Raw genomic sequence first — 18,939 nt, forward strand, 5'->3', positions numbered from 1 at the left:
ACAGCGGGATAATCTGAGATTTTTGCTTTTGCATAGTCAACATCGTGAAAGTGTAAAAATCATTGTGCAGAGAGCAGGGCTGCCGTGCTCAGTGGTAGAGCTGCCATTCCTTGTGGTGCTCATCCCGCTGTGGAGCGTTCACCATCTTGGGAGGAGTGTGGGGGCAGCCCAGCAACCAGCTGTGCTCTCCTTGGGCTCATGCCCGCGTGGCTGTGCCGGTGCGGGGAGCACCGCTGCCGGGACCCCCCAGAGCTTCCCGCCAGGAGACCTCAGCAGCCGTGTTGGACCAGGCACGGTGTCAGGCTCAGCTCTCCGTTGCGGCATCTCGTAGGCACAAGCAGCAGCAGGGGAGTGCAGAGGAGCAGACAACTTGGTCTGCGGCCAGGCTGCCTTCGGATGCGCCCAGCCTGACGCCTGCGTGTGCAGGGCACGAGCGTCTCAGGTTAGCATCCTGGGAAAGTTGGTGAGGTCTGGGGATAAATTGCCATCAGTTTATCTCATTTAGGAGGTAATCAGAGCCAGGGACGTGCAGAGCAATTGAATCTTAGTTGTTCTGAAGTATCATAAATCAAACGAGCTGTTGCTTTTTTACATGGTCGCATGTTAAAGAGAGCGCAGTGTCAGGTTGCTAGGGAGCATCAGCAAACTATGGCAAGCGTGGTATTGGGCTGCCGGGGATGTCACCAAACCGAAGACTGTGGCTCAGGCTGTCAGGGAGCACCCACAGGCTGGCAAACGTGGTGTCAGGCTGTCAGGGGAAGTTGCAGCAGCCCTGGGGAAGAGCTCGTCACTGCAGAGGGGGTTGCAGCCTCAGTCTGCAGGGACCATCAGGAAAGTCTGCTCAGGATCAAAGCCCAGCCAAGTACTGTGGCCAGGAGTGCCCCATCCTGCCACAGAAAAGCCCAGAGCCCCCACTGCAGCTGTGCCTCCTCCGTGCTCGGGACCTCTGGCTCCTGTTTCAATCAGCCATGAGGGCACCGGGGAGCCAGCAGGCGTGTCTGATGGCAGGAGCACCTTCGCGACGCTCCCTGCGCCAGCATCCCTATGGCTGCCAGAGCTCCGGGGATAATGAACTTCTCATGTGCTTAAAGAGTGATGCAGGGTGCATGGCGAGAAGCTGACAGCCCCTTAATGTGCTTCTCAGTGGCGGCCAAACGACGCGGTTTTGTCTTTGTTTTTTAGTTTTAAAACCCACGGGAAATTGATGGCCAGTAAAGAGTTGTGTTGGGGCGATGTGCGTGATTAATACCAACTGTCAGGGACTGTCAGAGGCCGATCTTGGCGAGCTGGGAGTGCAGGGCTGAGCTGCGCTTACCAGATTGCTGGGGATTCCAGCTGCTATTGCTCAGCTCCTGCCTGCCCCACGCAGCTTGTGTCACCCGTGCGCTCCCTTCCGCCAAGCCTCTTAATTCAGCGCTAACAAGTCACTCCTGCTCATTACAGACCCCGCGAGCTCCCTGCTCCATGCTGGCGGGAGGAAAGCAGCCTGTGCCTGGGCATCACCGCGCCATGGCTGACGCCCCGACTCCATCAGCTCCACACCCGCCTCGTTCTGTGGTTCCTTGGGGGGGCTTGTAGAGCTCCATGTTGCCCCTCTGAGACCCTTGTGTGCACATCCATAACCCCACTGGTGTGTCTTGCGGCAAGCCTCCCCAAGCACCACGAAGCCTGCGCTGTCCGTGCCCTCCCTCCTGTGCCCGCAGCGTGATCCCCCACCGCCGGTGCATTCACGCACCCTGCATGGCCATTCTTCTGCCTCCCAGCCCCACTGCGCTGTGTGCACCCACTGCACCCCATGTGGCACCCTCCCCTCCCCCCCAGATACACAGAAAGGACAGTCCTGGTCGCTTGCGATGACCCCCTCTGCACCGTCCCAGTGTACCCTGCAGCGTCCCTCGGGAGCACCTTCCTGACACGCAGGCTCAACCGCCTTTGCTGTCCTTCCCCACATGAGCGTGCACACACGTCTGGTGTCCCACAGCATGCTCTCTGTTGTACAGCTGAGTGTGCCCACATCTGCTGGTGTCGCTGACGGAGCCCTCCCCAGCCCTGCCGCCCCCGGCCCAGCGTGCCCCCGTGGGCAGCGCAGGCAGCACGGGGGCGGTGGGAATGTGCCGGCTCAGCTTGGGGCGCTCTGGGGTCTGGGGGCACTGGGACAGAAGGCGCTGTGGGGTCTCCATAGCAATGTTCTTGCTGCGGCTCTCCTGGCGGCTCGTCGCTGTGGAGGGGGCCTGTCCCTGTTGCACTAATACAGGTTAGGAATATTGGGTTTAATGATCTGCAAAATGAGGAGGCAGCGAGCTGACATTTACGAATGGTGCTGCATCCTTCTCTTCCCAGACGCCTGCTAATTTGTTGATATCCCAAACACCTCATAATGATGTGGTACAGTGGCAGCTTGCAAACAAGCATCCCGAGGCTGGGGGACTGCTGGCTGCCCTGCTCCTGGACACTCTTCACAGGCTTGGCAGCAAGAGAGTGGAGCTGTGGGCCAGGGACTCCCCACACCAAGGGCAGAACTAGCCCTTGGTTCTCTGCCATGCGCCCCACACACTGGAAGCGTCCCCCCATCCCCTCCCTGTGTGACCACCCACTTGCCAGGGCATCCAGAGGCACCTCTGCTACACCAGCTCAAAGTGGGAGAAAGGATGGGAGCAGGAGAAGGGCACTGTGAAAGGAGAGGCTGGATGTGACTGGGAGCCGGGGGAGGGTGGAGGCGAAAGGATAATCTGCCTCAGGAGCAGAGCATGGCTCAGTGTGAGCTCTGCTTCTGGTTTTGCTGGTGTTGAGCGGGATCCTGCTCCTCCTTCCTGGACCTGCTGGGATGCAGAGGGAGGCATCCCAAACTGCCCTGCATGCAGAGCAGGGGCTGCACACCGTCTGCTCAGAGGAGCCCGCTGGGGAGCCAGCTGGCATGGAGGGTGCTCAGCGCCTGGTGTGCTGGCAAGGAAGTGCTCCTGCCCATCCCGTGCCGAGCTCCTGCCTGTCCAGCCTGCTGGGGTGGGAAGGGCTGCCTGTGTCTTGCGGGCTGGTGTGGGCGAGCTCTATCCAGTGCCTTGTGGGAGGAGAGCATTGCAGCCCTGCATCCTGAGTGCTGGGAGAAGCACAATCCTGCTGTGCTGGGTGAGGAGCATCACACCGTATCTCCTGCTGGGACTAGAGGGGCATTGCTCCATCTTCTGTGTCCTCCCTGCAGAGCTGTGTTGTGTCCTGCTGCTGAGGGACAGGGGAGCAGCACACCCCATATCGCTGCTTGTGCTCTGAGGGTGCTGCCCCAACCCTGTGTGGGGCACCTTGGGCACGTGAGTCATGTGGCCAGCCTGTCCCACTGCAGCTCCCTGGGGAGGCACACTTGCCGGGGGTTTCACAGGATCACACCGTCACAGAATCCCAGGTTGGGAGGGACCTCAGGGATCATCCAGCCCAACCTTTCTGGGAAGAGCACAGTCTAGACAAGATGGCCCAGCACCCTGTCCAGACGACGCTTGAAGGTGTCCAACGTGTTCATCCCGCACCCCAGGGAGAAGCAGGGTGTCCGTGGGGAAGGAGGTGGGGAGTGCCGCTCCCTTGACCCCACGTCGAGGGCCCTGCAGTGGGGTCTCTGGGCTGGGCTCTTCTGCATTGATGCAGCGTGTAGTCTGAGCCTTCACAGAGCAGGACAGATCCCCATGCTCCGCCATACGCTGAAGCTAAAGTGTTTTTAGCCACCCAGGCGTACCACTTCTGCTCAAAGCTGTGCTTCGTAGCACAGCTTCTTAGCTTCCTAACTGTGCTTCCTAGCTTCCTAACTGTGCTTCCTAGCTTCCTAACTGTGCTTCCTAGCTCCTCATATGTAGAAACCGTACGAGGAGCAGCTAAAGTCCCTTGGGTTGTTCAGCCTGGAGCAGAGGAGGCCGAGGGCAGCCTCATGGCGCTCTGCAGCTCCCTCCCGAGGGGAGGAGGAGGGGCAGGGCTGGTCTCTGCTCTCTGGTGCCCAACGCCAGGCCCCGAGGGAACGGCAGGGAGATGTGCCAGGGGAGGGTGAGGCTGGGCATTAGGGAAAGGTCCTTCCCCCCGAGGGTGGTGGGGCCCTGGCACAGGCTCCCCAGGGAGGCGTCACGGCACCAGCCTGGTGATGTTCCAGAAGCACTTGGCCAAGGCCCTCAGAGACACGGTGTGAATTTGGGGTGTCCTGTGCAGGGACAGGAGCTGGACTCAATAATCCTTGTGGGTCCCTTCCAGCTCAGGGCATTCTGTGATTCTATGATTCCTCCCACTGAGCGCAGAGAGAACGGCCTTGGCACAAGCTGTAAGGGCAACACTCCCAGGACACCACTGCTTCCCTTTCTCCCCGTGCTGCTTCTCCTCCCCAACACCCCCTGCTGCGTCTGCAGGGGACAGTGACAGATCCACTGGTCTGCTGGGCATCTTTGCTCTGGGGCACCTGTGGGCAGGAGAGTGCTGTCCCACCTTGGCTTCTTGGTGGGGCTCTTCCCTTACCCTCTTCCTTTCACTTTGTGCTGGTTCCTGGCAGGGCATGCAGGATGTCTCAGTTTCCCCATTTCTTTGCAGTCCTGAGGTGCTCGTCTGCTGGCCCTGAGGAGATGCTTACCCCCAAGGCTGGCTTGCTGGCAGTGCGGGCTGGGCTTCCCCCCTCTCTAGCCCAGCAGGATGGTGAAGGGTAACTCCACAAGGGCTGATCGCCTCGCTGCGGTTACTACAGAAGTCCTCAAGCCCACTCGGCTTGGTGACTCAATTGCTGGTCGGGTCTGAGAGCCGCACGGCCCTGCCCCATCCTGGCCACCGTGCGGTGCCCTCGCTAATTTTGCTCTCATTTGGAGCACTCATTGCGGGGCGGCGTTGGAGCTGGGTCATGGGGTTAACGCCCATTAGCAGAGCCGGCTCGCGCCGAACTCTGCTCAGCAGCTCTTCACAGAGCTCAGTCTTTAAAACATCATCAAAAAATCATCAAGAGAGAGAGAGACAAGCACATTCATTTCCACTGCCCACTAATTCTAATGGAGCTGGCATAATGGACTCCCACTAGCATGCCTGCAGGCAGCCACTGGGCCAGGGAGAGGGGGTCTGCCTTCAGGCCCTGGGATAGCCCCTCTGCCCCGAGGCGGCTGGAAAGGGCTCCCCACTCCTGCAGGAGTGGCTTCCTCCAGAACCTTAGCCCTCTCGAGCCTGGGCTGGCAAGATCTGGGGCTCTCTGGGCACCCTGGCCACGGGGAAGGAGCCCGTGCCCTGTGCGTGGTGCAAGGTAGGTCATTCTGCCAACTCTGCTTCAACAGAGGTAGTCTGATTCTTCTGCCTGTGTCCTCTGCTTTGTGCTACCCTCTCATCTGTCCAGAAATGCCCCTGCCACGTCAGAAGTCTGTGCCTCTCCCCAGAAAAACCTGAGAAAGCCCCATACTTTTCCCAAAGCTATGACTTGAGTCTGATTCAACTTGTACAGGTCCCTCAGGGAGCCCAGAAACTCATCCCAGACCATCCAAGAAACTGGGTCTGCACACCATTTGAAGCTGCTCTGAGTCCTCAGTTCCCTTCCCAGCTCTGCCAAACCCTGTGTGCAAATCTGAGGGTGTGATCCTGCAGCTCCCCACTCTCCTGCCATAGCCATGCCGTGCTCGAGCCTCCAAAGAGGTCTGGCCCTGCAGTGCCGTCCTGTGTTGCTGCAGGGAAGGAGAGGCAGTGATTTTGCTTGCAAAAGAAGCCTTAGTGTGGAAGAAAAGCTGTCGTCCTTTGTTAGCTCTTCCCCGGGCTCTGCTGAGAGCAACAGGCCCTTTGTTCGGAGTAAAGCTGGAATCTGTGAGGCACAAAGGAGGAAGGGGAATGGAGGTCCTGCAGCTTGTGAAGCCAGTGCTGGGGCTGTGGTCTGACTGGGACCGCTGCCAGGGCTGGGACCAGGCAGCCGCAGGGCTCCAGGATGCCCCTGAGCTGTGGTGATGGGAAAGTCTGTCCAAATGGGGTTGGAGCCACAGAAACGTCGCTGTTTGCCCATAGTCAGGTGTGGGCAGCCCACCCGCCCCTCCTCTGCGAGTGTCCTGAGCAGAGGCCTGGGAGACGGGCGGTACCCCGCACCCCAGCGCAGCACCTGAGGGCAGAGGGGCCATGCCTCAGAGGAGCAGCAGCGAGCCCTGCGTGGGAGCCTTGGGGCAGGCACGCGCTGCAGGGCAGGCGTTTGGTGCCTGGTCTCTGCTCGGAAGCTTACTGGCACAGGAAGGCTTCGGCTGGGATTCCTGCCTGCGTGTTTGGTGGGGAGGTACCGAGCAAGTGAGAGAAAGGAACAAGGATGATGGAGTCGTGTGAACCCGTGGCAGGAATCCTCGCTGTGCCCCGGGGACTGTGCCGACCTGCTTGCTGCTCTTTCAGTGGCAGCAGAAGCAGCTCAGCAGCAGGGAGCGCTTCAAGTGCATCCAGTACTTCCCAGGTCCAAGCAGCTGGCCTGGGCTCTGCAACACACTGTCAGCAGCCACAGGTAGCTCAGACCAAGGATGGGAGGGATTTAAGGAAAGCAGGGCCCATTCTGATAAATCGGGGTGCCCCAGGAGTGGCTTTGTTGGTCGCTGCTCCAGCAGTTTTGCCCAATCTGAGATCTGGGAACTGAAAACTCTCCGTCAAGCACCTAGACAGTCACTGCCCCCCAGTAAAATATGCCATTCTCTCCTTCCTGGCTATTAATGTTTCACCCTGGGCAGCAATTGATTCTGCAGCTGTCAGGGGCCTTATCCTTGCTCTCTTGTAGCCTCCTGCAGAGGCAGAAAGAACTGTCTCTAAGAACAGCTGGAGCACTCAAGTCCCTGGACTGCAGATCCCAGTAACAGGTTGAGACAGTGGAAGGGGTGGGGGCAGCTGCTGGCCCATGAGCGGGCTGGAGCTGAAGAGGGGCTGGGGAGATCCAGCTGAGTGCTGGTAGTGGGTTCCTCTATCGCCTGACTGCTGGCTGCCATCAGTGGTTGGGAACTCTGTGCCCGTGTCTAGGGTATGACAGTGCTCAGAAGAGGATGGGGCTAGCTAAGGAGGCAGTGGCTATTAGCCTGGCTGTTGTCTGGTTATTTCTTCTCCCAGTATTCAGAAGTTATCAGCTGCATATTTTTCAGGATTCTTGTTTTTGAGCTGACATTTGGTGTCCTTGGAGCCTCCACAGCAAACGTCCTTAGGGCAGGAGGCACACTGCTTGCAGGGAGCTCCCCAGAGCAGGGACTGTGGGGTCTCTTCTGTGGCTGAGAGCTGGAGGAAAGGGCAAAGTGCTGGGCAAGCCTGATGTCCTGGTTAGGCAAGTGCATCACAGAGAGGGGAAGAGTCCAGCAGCAAGACTGACTGCAGTATTGTCCTCCTGATGCGACAGAGCTTCTCATTCCCAGCAACTGTAGACACCTTTCCCCAGATGAGGAGTCCCAACCTGATTCTAGGGTGAAATGAATGAAACAGCCTCCCCTTTCTGTCTGGGAAAGGCAAGCCAGTTGGCACTTCACCTGGAGAGCTCTTCATCCTGGAGTCATTCGATCCTCTGGAGAGTCTGCTGGTGCAGAGACCAAGCCTTGCACTCCTGCACCAGTCCATTTTATCACCACCGATACTCTCCAAGCCCCCATGGCTGCTGCTGGGGTCTGTGCAGGACACACCATGGAGCACTCTCAGCAATGGCAAAGGGCAGGCATCTTTCCAACCAGGTGTCACTCAGACTTTTAACCCCCATGAAATGCAAGATCGTGAGCCTGTGAGTAGCATGACACTCTCCACCGTGGCAGAGTAGCAGGAGTGGCATTTTACCCTCAGGTTGTTCTGGGGTAAGCAGCTGGATGGAAAGAGAGAGCTGTGCCCAGTACTTGTTAATGCAGGTGGTGGTGCCTCCAAAGGAAGCAAAAGCCTGGAAAGATCCCTTGCAAGAGAGGAAGGGCCGTGCTCTCCCACCGCGCCCATCAGAGCTGTCCTTCCTCAAGGAGTCTTCCTGTGGCTGCAACCGTTTTGTGGAGGTTTGTGGGCACAGCCTTGCTCAGCTGGTGCCAGGCGGCCGAGCGGCAGCTGAGGTTGGCCATGCCCTTGGTGGGACCTGGCTGGTGGCCTCTGCACCCGTTCATTTGCTCTGCTGGGGTGCTGCGGGCCGCAGCAGGTTCCTCAGCCAATGCCCTCCTGCTGCTTCCCTCCACAGTGCGAGATTGCTCTGGCCGCAGCTTGTGGGGGCGGTCAGGCAGAGGAGAGGGTCCTCTGCAGACCTCCTCTGCTCACTCCCCCCACCTGCCTCGGCAGGCACAGGCCCTGCCAGGCTGGAGGCCAGCACGGCTCTGCCTTGCTGCGGGCCAGGCTGGGCCCCTCGGCCTCCTCGCTGTCTCTGGAGCTGTGCAGTTGACTCCCTGCTTTTAATAGAGAGCTGGGAAGGCACATTATGGAGATGAGGGTGTTATTTGCATAACGCTAATTAGGTAATTACAAATCATTTTGCTATGAGCTGAAGCGTGTGCTGTGACATAACGTTTATTAGTCATTCCATTCAGGCCCCGCTTAGTTAAGTCATTTACTGCACTAACTACTGAAGTTGGCAATAAAAGGTAAATGCTGGTGCTTGGGTGCAAAGCTGAGACGGGGCGCCCCATGTGAATCTGAGGCCTGTGCACCCGCTGGGCGCAGCCTGTGGCATGGGCTGGCCGGGCAGAGCCCAGCCCCAGCAGCCCGGACTAGGCGGGCGTTACAGCAATCAAAGTGGTAGCCAGAGGGGGAGACCGTATTTTAAGCCTTGCTTTTCAGCAGGCTCTAGGTTGTTTTGGAGCCATTTGCTTAGGCCCAGGGGGCCTGAGGTGCTTTCACACACTTCTCCTGTCCCCTGTCTCTCAGCTGCGGGCTCTGCCACCCAGCGCAGAGGTGCTCTGGCAGCCTCCCTGGAAACCCACCAGGCAGCCTGCGTTTGGAGGGATGCTAACGGTTCCAGTTGTACCCCGCCTCTAAGTGCCTGGTCATCTGGGCAGCCCTCGGGGCTCACCAAATCTATCTTCTCTGAAGATGGAAAGCCAGGAGTTTGTCCCCATGTGTTTCACAGCCAGAGAAGTGCTTTAATTTTGAGGCTTTGTCTTCTGGGGTTGCTCGCGGGGTACAGATGCTGGTGCTGTGCAGAGGAGCGGCTGAGGCGCCTGAGGAGCAGGTTGCCTGGCCCTGCCCGTGTCCCAGCTGCCCTCCCTGCTGCTGACACGTGCCTCATGGAAGCAGCGCCGCTCGGCCGGCTTCCAGGTACCCCCATGGCCACCAGCTTCCCGGGTTTGGGAGCCGGAGGCCGCCTGCCCAGCAGGGCACTGACAGGTGACAGAGCCAAGAATGGCATCGCTCTTCCCTCTTCATAGCTCCTGCGCTGCTCTCTGCGAGTGGGCCCGTGGAGCAGCCAGGTGCCGAGGGCGTCCCAAGTGGGCTCCCCGCTCTGCTGTGCGCCTCAGCTGGCAGCGATGCCCCTTCTCAGCACACAGGACTGTGAAGAGCTGCCTTTAAGCCCACCGCAAGGGGCTTCCTCGCATCTCCCAGTGCAGTGTGCAGGGCGCTCTCCCTCTAAAGCCACTCGTTGGCAGGCACCAAGTGTTCGGTGGGCCCCTGGGGAGTGGTGGAGCTGCTCGGGGGCACCAGCTCTGCAGAAGAGCTGATCCCACTGCTCAGGAGGTCAGGAGCTTTCTCCAAGGGTGGGACACGCAGGGCATGGAGAGCAGGGTGCAAGCAGCTTCCAGGTGTCGGGTGCCACAGCCTCCTGGGTTTCCCAGCCTGGGATGGGCGGGCAACAAGGCTGCAGATATTCATGTGCGGAAGGAAGGGTAAGCCCATGCTAGTGGAGCTGGCTCACAGGGAGCTGTGCGTGCAGCAGAAGGGATGAGCTGGCGCAGAGCTCTGGTTCCTCCCTGCAGGCACTCTCTGCCTGTGCTTCCCTGTCCCAGTCTCCTGGGCACCACTGCTGCCAGCAATCCTGCCCGTGTGCGGACAGCGGTGGCCCACAGGGCTCTGTCTGTGTGGCCAACAGACCCCCTCCTTCCCTGACCCATGTCATGGCATACCTTTCTTTTCCAGAACCAGATGAGCCTTTTGAGTTCATTATCGTGTCCCTGACGGGCCAGACGTGGCTCTTTGAGGCCTCAACGTCAGAGGAGCGAGAGCTTTGGGTCCAGGCCATTGAGAGCCAGATCTTGGCCAGCCTGCAGGGCTGTGAGAGCAGCAAAAATAAGGTAGGAGGCCTTGGCTGAGTTCTACTTTGTTCCCTCCTCTCTGGCATCTGCTTTGCTGCATCCGTCCCTGTCCCAGGCTTCCCTCTCTGTCCAGGCTGGATCCCGTACTGATCCCTCTGCTCCCAGTCAGGGTTGAATCCCATCCCTGGGACCGTGCTGCTCCTCACTGAGTTTCCTGTCACCTCTCTGCGCTCCCTCTCCTCTCCCCAGCCTGGCTCCAGCCCCATGGAGCTCTCTGCATCCCACCAGGGTTGGATCCTGTGCTGCCACTCCCTCCTTGGACAGCTCTGCCTTTTTCCTCCCCTGGCACACACCCGGCTACAAATCAGTCTTCCCTCTGGACCCTGTTCTCTGAGCCCCCACGCTGGACACCCCTCCTGCAGCAAAGCCTGCGGGGTGCCGGCTGGAGTGAGGTGCTGGCGGCTCCCTGGTGGGCTCTGGAGGTGGTGATGAGAGGACGCGTGGCATGGCAGTTGGCCTTGAGTAAACAGGGTTCCCGTGCATTTTGTTTCAGGCTCGGCTGGGCAGTCAGAGCGATGCACAGGCCATGCAGGCAGTCCGCACTGCACGTGGGAACAGCTTCTGCGTGGACTGCGATGCACCGAGTAAGAAATGCTGTACTGGGAGATGGGGCCGCTCACCCAGGGAGAGCAGGGGACCTCCACCCCAGCCACCTCCTCTCTTGTTCCGAAGGGACCTACTCTGTGGGGCGCTCTCATCCTCTCCTGCAGTGGACCCATTCTTCAGGGATGGGGGGGGGCTGACCCACCTGCCACGCTGGTCCGTGACCCCTTTCTGACCAGCCTGGAGTCCTTGCCTCTCTGTGCTGCTGGGGCACTGGACTTGGAAGGGTGGGGAGGTGCCTGCAAATATGGGTCTCTTGGACCATAGGAGACAGGCTGGTGAGTCCATGCTGGTACTAACTCTCCCCCACTGATCTTGCTGCCCTCAGATCCGGACTGGGCAAGTCTGAACCTGGGCTCCCTCATGTGCATCGAGTGCTCCGGGATCCATCGCAACCTGGGCACCCACCTGTCCCGTGTGCGCTCCTTGGACCTGGACGACTGGCCTAATGAGCTTCTCATGGTCATGACGGCCATCGGCAATGCTCTGGCCAACACTGTCTGGGAAGGAGCCGTGGAAGGCTATCCCAAGCCCACCCCTGAGAGCAGTCGGTAAGGGAGATGGGGGACCGCAGAGATGGTTCTCAGACAACCACACCAGGAGGCTTGAGGGCACCTCAGGAGGTTGGGAACAGCCAGCCAGAGAGGTGGGCAGGAATCCTCAAGGTACTCCAGTGTCCAGGGTCCTGCCTGCTCTTTAGGCACTGGAGGCCCTTTCCCACTGTCCTGGTGGGCCAGCAGGGCTTCTTGGCTGTCCATGGCCGTGTGGCAGCTGCTGGAGCTGTGGCTGTCTGCAAAGCAGAAGGGGTTAACAGAGACGGCTTGGCAGCGTCGTTCGGGTCTCAAGGGTGCGTCCCTTTCAGGCCCTTGTCTGTCCCTATCGAGCGACTCTCCTGTCACTCATCCCAACAAGAGCCCATTCTGCAGCTTATCAACGGATAAGAGCGGGTCAGGGGGCGGCGGGAGTGAGCATGCTCCGCGCGGGGCATTGATGGCCGCCCGCCAGATGCAGATGGATAGAATGGCAGCAGATAGCAGCGGCACAGCACACATCGATCCGCCTGGCCCCGCAGCCCCAGGCGGGACGGACGCTGCCGCAGCCTTTGTTTGCACCAGGCGAGACGGTAGCAGTGATAACGTGCCTCCCGTGGCACCGGGCTGTCGTGTGCAGCAGCTAACCTTTTCTTGCCGCTGGCCATGGCCCACACACAAGCACGGGACAGAGACGTTCCCCACAGTGCCACATAACGGACATGCAGGATAGTGTGCAGGGGCACTAGCATGGATGTGCGGGCATCCCTTTGCACAGTAACGTGTGGGGTCTGGGTGTGGGACGCTGCTGCTGCACATGCATGGACGTAAGTGCACAGTGTACATAGGGAGGTATAAGAAGGTGCAGGGAGACAAACGTGTCCGGAGCAGTGTGACAGAGCCCTAGTGACAGCCATGTGCGTGGGGGGGCACAGTGGGGAGGCGTCTGCAGCACAGGCTCTGCAAGGGGTGCCTGTGTGTGACAAGCACACGCTGCTAACACAGGGTGCATTCAGGGTGACAGCGCTGGTACACTTGCCCCTTTGCACATGGGGCCCAGGCAGGGTGGCCCACCTGTGACATTGTCACATCTGGCAGGGAGGAGAAGGAGCGCTGGATCCGGGCCAAGTATGAGCAGAAGCTCTTCCTGGCTCCGCTGCCCCAGTCGGACATCCCGCTGGGACAGCAGCTGCTGCGGGCTGTGGTAGAGGATGACCTGCGCCTCGTGGTGACGCTCCTGGCCCATGGCACCAAGGAGGAAGTGAATGAGACCTACGGGGATGGAGATGGGCGCACGGCACTGCATCTCTCCTGCGCCATGGCGAATGTCGTCTTCACACAGCTGCTCATCTGGGTAAGGCAGGACTCCACAGCCACCACCACGGTGCTTCTGGCCCTGTCCTGGTGCTTCCCTGCTACAGGTCTCCTGTACAAACCTCCCCACTCGCATGTCTTGAGACACCCCTCATACATCCCCCTCCCTTGGGTTCCCCCACATGCCCACTGGTGCTGCCCTGCCCACCCTCCCATCTCCCTCTCCCTGCCTCCCCAGTGCCACAGAGCCCTCTGCCTCTGCTGGTGCTATTGCTGCGCCAGCCCCGTGCCCATGGGCCTGATGTCACCGGGGTGCCACTGACCAGCTGCTTTCTCTCCTGCGCAGTACGGGGTGGATGTGAAGAGCCGGGATGCTCGGGGCCTGACCCCGCTGGCCTATGCCCGGCGAGCCGGCAGCCAGGAGTGCATCGACATCCTGCTGCAGCATGGATGCCCCAGCGATAGTGCTGTCACCACACTGACCCCCAGCCTGCCTCGCCGCAACACCAACGCCAACAACAACGCCTGTAACGTGGTGCCAGCTGAGCTTGGCTCCAGCCCCAGCGCTGTCTAGCTCCTCATGGGCCCGCTGCTCACCACACAGCCACCTTCCAGCCTTGCCAGGGGACCAGGGCCACAGGAGCGGGTCGGAGAGCAGCACAGCTGGGCCAACCGCTGTGCTTACCACCCCCGACCAGGACCCCTGTTCCGGCTGAGAGGAGGCCAGCGAGCCAGCAGCCTACGCCTGCGCCGGTTGCTGTGGACTCTCCCCATGCAGCTGGAGCACGGGGCTGTGCAGACCCAGCGCTGTCAGCTTGCAGAGGGGCTCCCCCATAGTCACTGGGATGGGGGGGCTCCCATACACCCAGTTCTCTTGACCGGTACAGGGGAGGAGTGGCAGTTTCTCTGTGCCACCCCCACCACCACACATATAGATAATACAGGGGCTGGAGGCAGCTCCGGTGTGTGGCCATCCCCTACACAGCCAGTACTGGGGAGGGCAATTGCTGCACCCACTCTCCCAAACAATAAGGCAGTTCGGGCACATCCCTCCTTCCCTCCCTCCCATGTCGGCCTCACTGTGCTCCCCTGGTGCAGTGGGAGGTGGGGGGCAGCAGGAGGTGCATGCTTCTCCACTGCACCCCTGTGCTCCTCTCTGCTTCTGGCCAGTGCAGGGAGAGCCCTGCACTGGTACCGCTCCCCACATGCTGATGCAACGGGAGCGTCTCTCCCACGCAGCCCCTGGACAAAGGTCCCTCCAGCCTCCCTGGTGACCTAGAGGGGGAAGAGGATGGTCACCCTGGGATCCCCAGCTGTGTCTGTCTGTCTGTAGAGTCACTGTCCTTCCAGGTTCAAGCCCCAAAGCCATATGCAGTGTCTCCATCAGGTCATCCCCACTGGCTCCTGCTGCTGCCCAGGCGGGGCTGGTCTCCGGCTGAGCAAGAGGAGAGAGATGAGCGTCTCCCTTTGGTTTTGGGCTGAGCCTGCAGCTGAGCGCTGGAACCCCAAGGCTTTGGACGCTGCTGTGGAATGTCTCTGTTACTTGTGTATAAAATGTACATTGGAAATATTTATATGGACACTCTGTATATACTGTTTCTTTGCCATGAGTTGCCCTGTGTGTGTTACCTGCTGCCAAGGAGATAAAGGCCAATAAAGCAACCCACCTCCTGCAGCCCAGCTTTTCTGTGTGCAGCCTTTTGGGCCTCCAGTGCAGCTTTTGGGCTGCTTCTTGTCCACACTGCAGGGTCCAGTGTATTTCCATCCTGGACTGACAAACATTCAGCCCACTCTCCTCCACCTCAGGCGCTGGTAACAGTGGTCCTGCACTGAACTGGGCCCCACGGTGGACATGGCAGAGTGTAGGGATGGGGAGATGTGTCAGCCCCAGGCACTGTGGGACAATCCCAGGACACAGCCCCAGAAGGATGCCTGGCTCTGGTGGGATCAGAGCTGGGCACAGCAGAGGGGTGCTCTGGGCCGGGGACGTGCTGGGTCAGAAGTGCTAGGGCTGGCTGGTCCCTGCGCACAGCAGAGTGAGTTTGAAGCTGGTGAGGTGGGGGGGAGAGGCAGAGATGGACAAGGAATGGTGGGCTGTCTTGGCAAGCAAGGCCCCTGGCTGGTTTGCTGTGGCAAAAAGATGGCTGCAGAAGACTGGGGGTTATCTGGTCCCAAGGTGTAGAAGGCCTCCGCCACAGGCAGTGAGGGGATACCATCCCTGACCCCACATGCTTCCCCCAGCTTTTGGCAGAGCAAGGTCCCACTGCTGCCAGCTGGCCGCTGGCTGCACCCAAGGACACACCACAAGTGATGGTTTGGGGCTCCGTCATCCTCCCTTGTTGTGCCTGGCTCCAGGCTCGGCACCGCACTGGGAGCGGGCACGGCTCTGGGTCCCCAAGCCTGAGTGGTGGTGGTGTAAGGAAGGGCGTTGCCAAGCCACCCCACTCGCCCCCCCAGCACCCCACCTGCCACAGGTACCCCTCAGCAGCCCCCTCCAGACCTCAGTTGCATCCTCTCTGTGCCACTCCCATGGCAGAGGGCTGCCGCACTGGTGGCTGCAGACGGTGGCCACAGCCCCTCCACTAGCCCTGTAATGCATCTCTCCGTGCCAGGTGCACGTGCCAGTACCATGGAACCCGTGCTGGTCCAGCCCTCCCCACCTGCACCCTTGTCTGCCCCTCATCCTCCGCCCCCGCTCTCCCGCGCGGTGCACGGTGATGCCCCCACGCCGGCCCTGGCCCGGCCTCAGCCCGGTGCTGGGTTTCGTTAATTTCCTGGCGACTGCATTAGCGGGAATGGAAGCCGAGGGACGGCAGCTCCTCTGGGGCCCATTAATCATCCCCCTCAGACAAGCTGCCTTGATTACAAGTGGCAAGAAATTCATTAGGGCTGCGGCTCTGACAACTTTTATCTGCGCGGCTGGATCTGACTCATTAGGCAGCCAAATTAAAGCCATGATGGGCCCTGATGAAATTCACTGCTTGTTTATCTTGTGCGATCTGATACATCTGCCCATACATCATCTCCTGCGCGGGATCCCGCCCTGCCCAGCCCCGGTGCCTCCCTTCCCATCCCAGCCCTGCCCTGACCTGCCAGGGTGCCCCTGGCCTGCAGCACAGCATGGACCCAGCTCCAGAGCCAACCCAGGGCCAGGGTCTCCAGCCAAACCCCTTGCCTGCCCCTGCACTCTGCCTTCAGGGCCGGTGCCAGGGTCGGGGCTGGGAGCCGTGGCCGTGCCAATAGGATCCGCATGAGGACAGCCCTGGGGCCACATGGCCCTGGGCAGCCTCTCCTGCACCACGCGGTACCCGTGGGGTTGTGCAGCCCCTCTTGGGGCACCCACAGCCCTGGAGACACCCCGCTGGTGGTGGCACCGCTGCCAGCGCACAGCCCTGTGGAGACAGGCCCAGTGCCCTGCTGTTGCCCACATCTTGCAAATGGGTGCAGGGCATCCAGGGGCTGCCCCTGCCTGCACCCAGGGGAAGGGAGCACCTTCCGCATGTGCTCGGACATGGTCCCGAAGAGCCAAGGCATCCTTTTCTCGAGCTCATGAACGGGCAGACAAGGCCGTCCTGGTCTGCTGGCACCACAGTGGCCCTCCTTTCTTTAAGGGAGGCCACAGTCCTACCCCCTACCAGAGTGCTGCCCCAGTGCTTGTGCTTGCCATGGAGAAAGCCTCCGGGCTGCAGCATGCCGTTCCTGTCCCAAGCAGGAAGGGGTTTGTGCTGAGCAACAGCATCCTGGTTACGAAAACTAGCATGCCCCCATCGGCAGCGGGGCCAGGACACAGCGGCAGCACTCCAGTCCTGCCCTGCCTGGCGCCAGCCCTGCATTGTGCTACTGTTCGAGCGCATCTCAGCGCCAAGGTGGCCTGCATGGCTTCATAGGGTCCTGGGCCAGGACAGGCTGCGGCAGGAGCGGCCGTGTCCATGTTCAGGCTGGTGCCAGGGAGGGCACAGGCAGACCCTCCACGCTGCTCTGTACGCCACAGGAGTGTGCCAGGGCAGCAGCACAGTGGGGCTGTCCAGGTGCAGTGCAGTCCCCAGCAGCAGCAGTGACCACAGCAGCTCCTTAGGAGCACCACAAGGCCCCTGCAACCACTCGCACCACTGAGCTGAAGCAGAGGCTGCAGCAGGGCAGGAGCAATGGATGTTAGATCATGCCATCAGCACATCCAGGGTGTGCAGCTCCAGGCTGGAAACCAGCCATGCCACAGATCATGCCATGCCACTTCCCAGAGAGCCTGAGCACAGCAGACCACAGCAAGGCAGGCCCCATGGGGCACAACTCACAAACAAAGCCCCATGGGCCCTCTCGCAGCCCTCGCTGAGCTGGCACAGCCTCCTGGGGGGTACATAGGTGGGCAGCAGCCATGGCAAGGGGCAGTACTACCCCGTCCTGAGGCAGCTGGGGCCATGCACTGGGTATATGCAGAGGTTCTTTTACAAGAGATGGGCAGAGCAAAGCTCACAGTATTGCTCTGCACTTTGGTGGTTTTAATCAGCCCTGCCTCTTTGAGAGGGCAGAGGTCTGACACAATATCCCAGCTCTTTTGGCTTGTGCTCACCAAGGTATGGCACCAATTTGCTCCACTACAGCACCTGCACCCAATGCCTATTCATGTCTCGGTATCTGGCTTGCCTGTGGATGCAGAACTGCAGCACAGATCCTTGCAAAGCCCTCTGGAGGAGACTTCAGCCTGGCAGCTGAGGACACCGGCATGAGCTTGTAGGCTCTGCAAGGTCCAGCATAGTCAGGTGAGTGGGATCCCCAGCTTGGGAAGGGTTTCAGCAGTCCTGGCTAGCTAAGGATCATCAATCACTGCAGTCTCAGGAAGTGCTTCATAACTTGCCCAGCACCTGAGTGAGCAGCAGCAGAGCAGAGTATGGCTACAGTCTCTCTCCTCTCCCAGACCCCAATTCCAGCATGCCCGTGACAACTTCTTTCAGGTCTTGGGTCATTTTAATTTGACACTGAAGATGCACCCACCAGGAGTTTGCACTCTGCTGCCGAGGCCATCATGACCAGAGTAGCTACTGAATCCCCTCTGCAGCTGCACCCTGAACTCTGTGTGCAGCTGTGGAGCTGGCTATAAAGGAATTGGAGGTGGTCGAGGGCCGCTCATGACCCTTCCCAGGTGCCAAGTCAGTGTGAAGGGAGATTGGGCCTCTCCTGCCCATGTGCAGTCACAGCCAACTTCTCCCCACCAGGGTATATAGGTTTGCTGCAGCGCAGGATTCCTGCAGTGATGACACCCATGTTGCAGAGTACAATTTGCCTCAAAGGGTGTGCTCCTTTGAGCACTGACCCTCACACAGGGCTGTGCACCCTTGTTTCAGGGTGGGCATGTGCAGTGCCAGCCAAGCCCCAGACTTTGGCCCGGCACTCCTGACCAAGGCCAGGAGTACGGTGAGCTGCTCCCTAAAGACAACCTGCGGGAGCACAGATTCCCCCACAGGGCAGCACAGGACAGTGCATCATTCCTCTGTCCTGCCTCAGTCTGCTCATACTGGGGTCAGAAGGCCCATCACAGCCCCCACTGCACACCTGCTTTGGAAGAAAAAGCCCAGGGTGATCTCCTGGAGACCTGCTCTGTGAGCTACTAGCAGATCAGCTAAGCATCCGAGCAAGGCCTGGAGAGGCTGACTAATGAACAACAGTAGCACCAGCACCATGCTGTGGCCCATCAGATCATCATGCAAGCCCATTGTTAGAGAATGCTATGAAACAGCTTTGTTGCACTGAAAACCTTTTCCTGAGAGAGGACCACTGAGTGAATAAATACCCTGTGGGATGCAATCGCTACTCCTTTCCTAGCTCTATAAGAACATTTTCCTAGGTGAATGACTGGGCAGGTCTGAGTAGAGACAATTCCCTTGTAAATGGTGACACTGTCTTCATAAGGAAAAAATAAGTCTTGTTTGTATATCTGTGTGTGTATATACGTATATACATATACACATGTATAAATATATATGAATAAATGCATAGCCATGTATATATGTATCTCTATGTGTCTACCTTTTACTCAGTGTGTGTGCAAACATGTGCACAAGTGTGTGCATTTGGGTATCCTCATGAGAGTCCCTTCCCCCCTCCCAGCTCCTACTCCAGGAGACAAGACAACAGATAGAAGGTGGTACATTGGAAATTCTGACTAAATAAAAGGAAAAAAAACCTAGGAAGGTGGTCAGACACTGGAACAGGGGCCCAAAGAGGTGGGATCCACATCCTTGGAGATACTTGAAGTCAGCTGGACAAGTTCCTCAGCATCCTGATCTAATGGGACCAGCTCT

At 59.4% G+C, this 18,939-nt stretch overlaps 1 protein-coding gene across 2 annotated transcripts in view; it reads left to right on the forward strand.

The window, feature by feature from the left end:
• AGAP3 (ArfGAP with GTPase domain, ankyrin repeat and PH domain 3) overlaps positions 1–14,318 on the forward strand; it is a 153,678-nt gene extending 139,360 nt beyond the window's left edge. For both annotated transcript variants that reach the window (XM_064445301.1, XM_064445300.1), the window contains exons 14-18: positions 10,021–10,175; positions 10,690–10,780; positions 11,128–11,350; positions 12,428–12,683; positions 12,990–14,318. In XM_064445301.1, coding sequence (XP_064301371.1) covers positions 10,021–10,175; positions 10,690–10,780; positions 11,128–11,350; positions 12,428–12,683; positions 12,990–13,217 — 953 coding nt within the window. In that variant the 3' untranslated portion in view covers positions 13,218–14,318. The remainder of the gene's footprint in view (positions 1–10,020; positions 10,176–10,689; positions 10,781–11,127; positions 11,351–12,427; positions 12,684–12,989) is intronic.
• The last annotated feature ends 4,621 nt before the right edge of the window (positions 14,319–18,939 follow it).

The sequence above is a fragment of the Phalacrocorax carbo genome, chromosome 2 (genome assembly GCF_963921805.1).
Source record: "Phalacrocorax carbo chromosome 2, bPhaCar2.1, whole genome shotgun sequence".
NCBI classification, from domain to species: domain Eukaryota; kingdom Metazoa; phylum Chordata; class Aves; order Suliformes; family Phalacrocoracidae; genus Phalacrocorax; species Phalacrocorax carbo.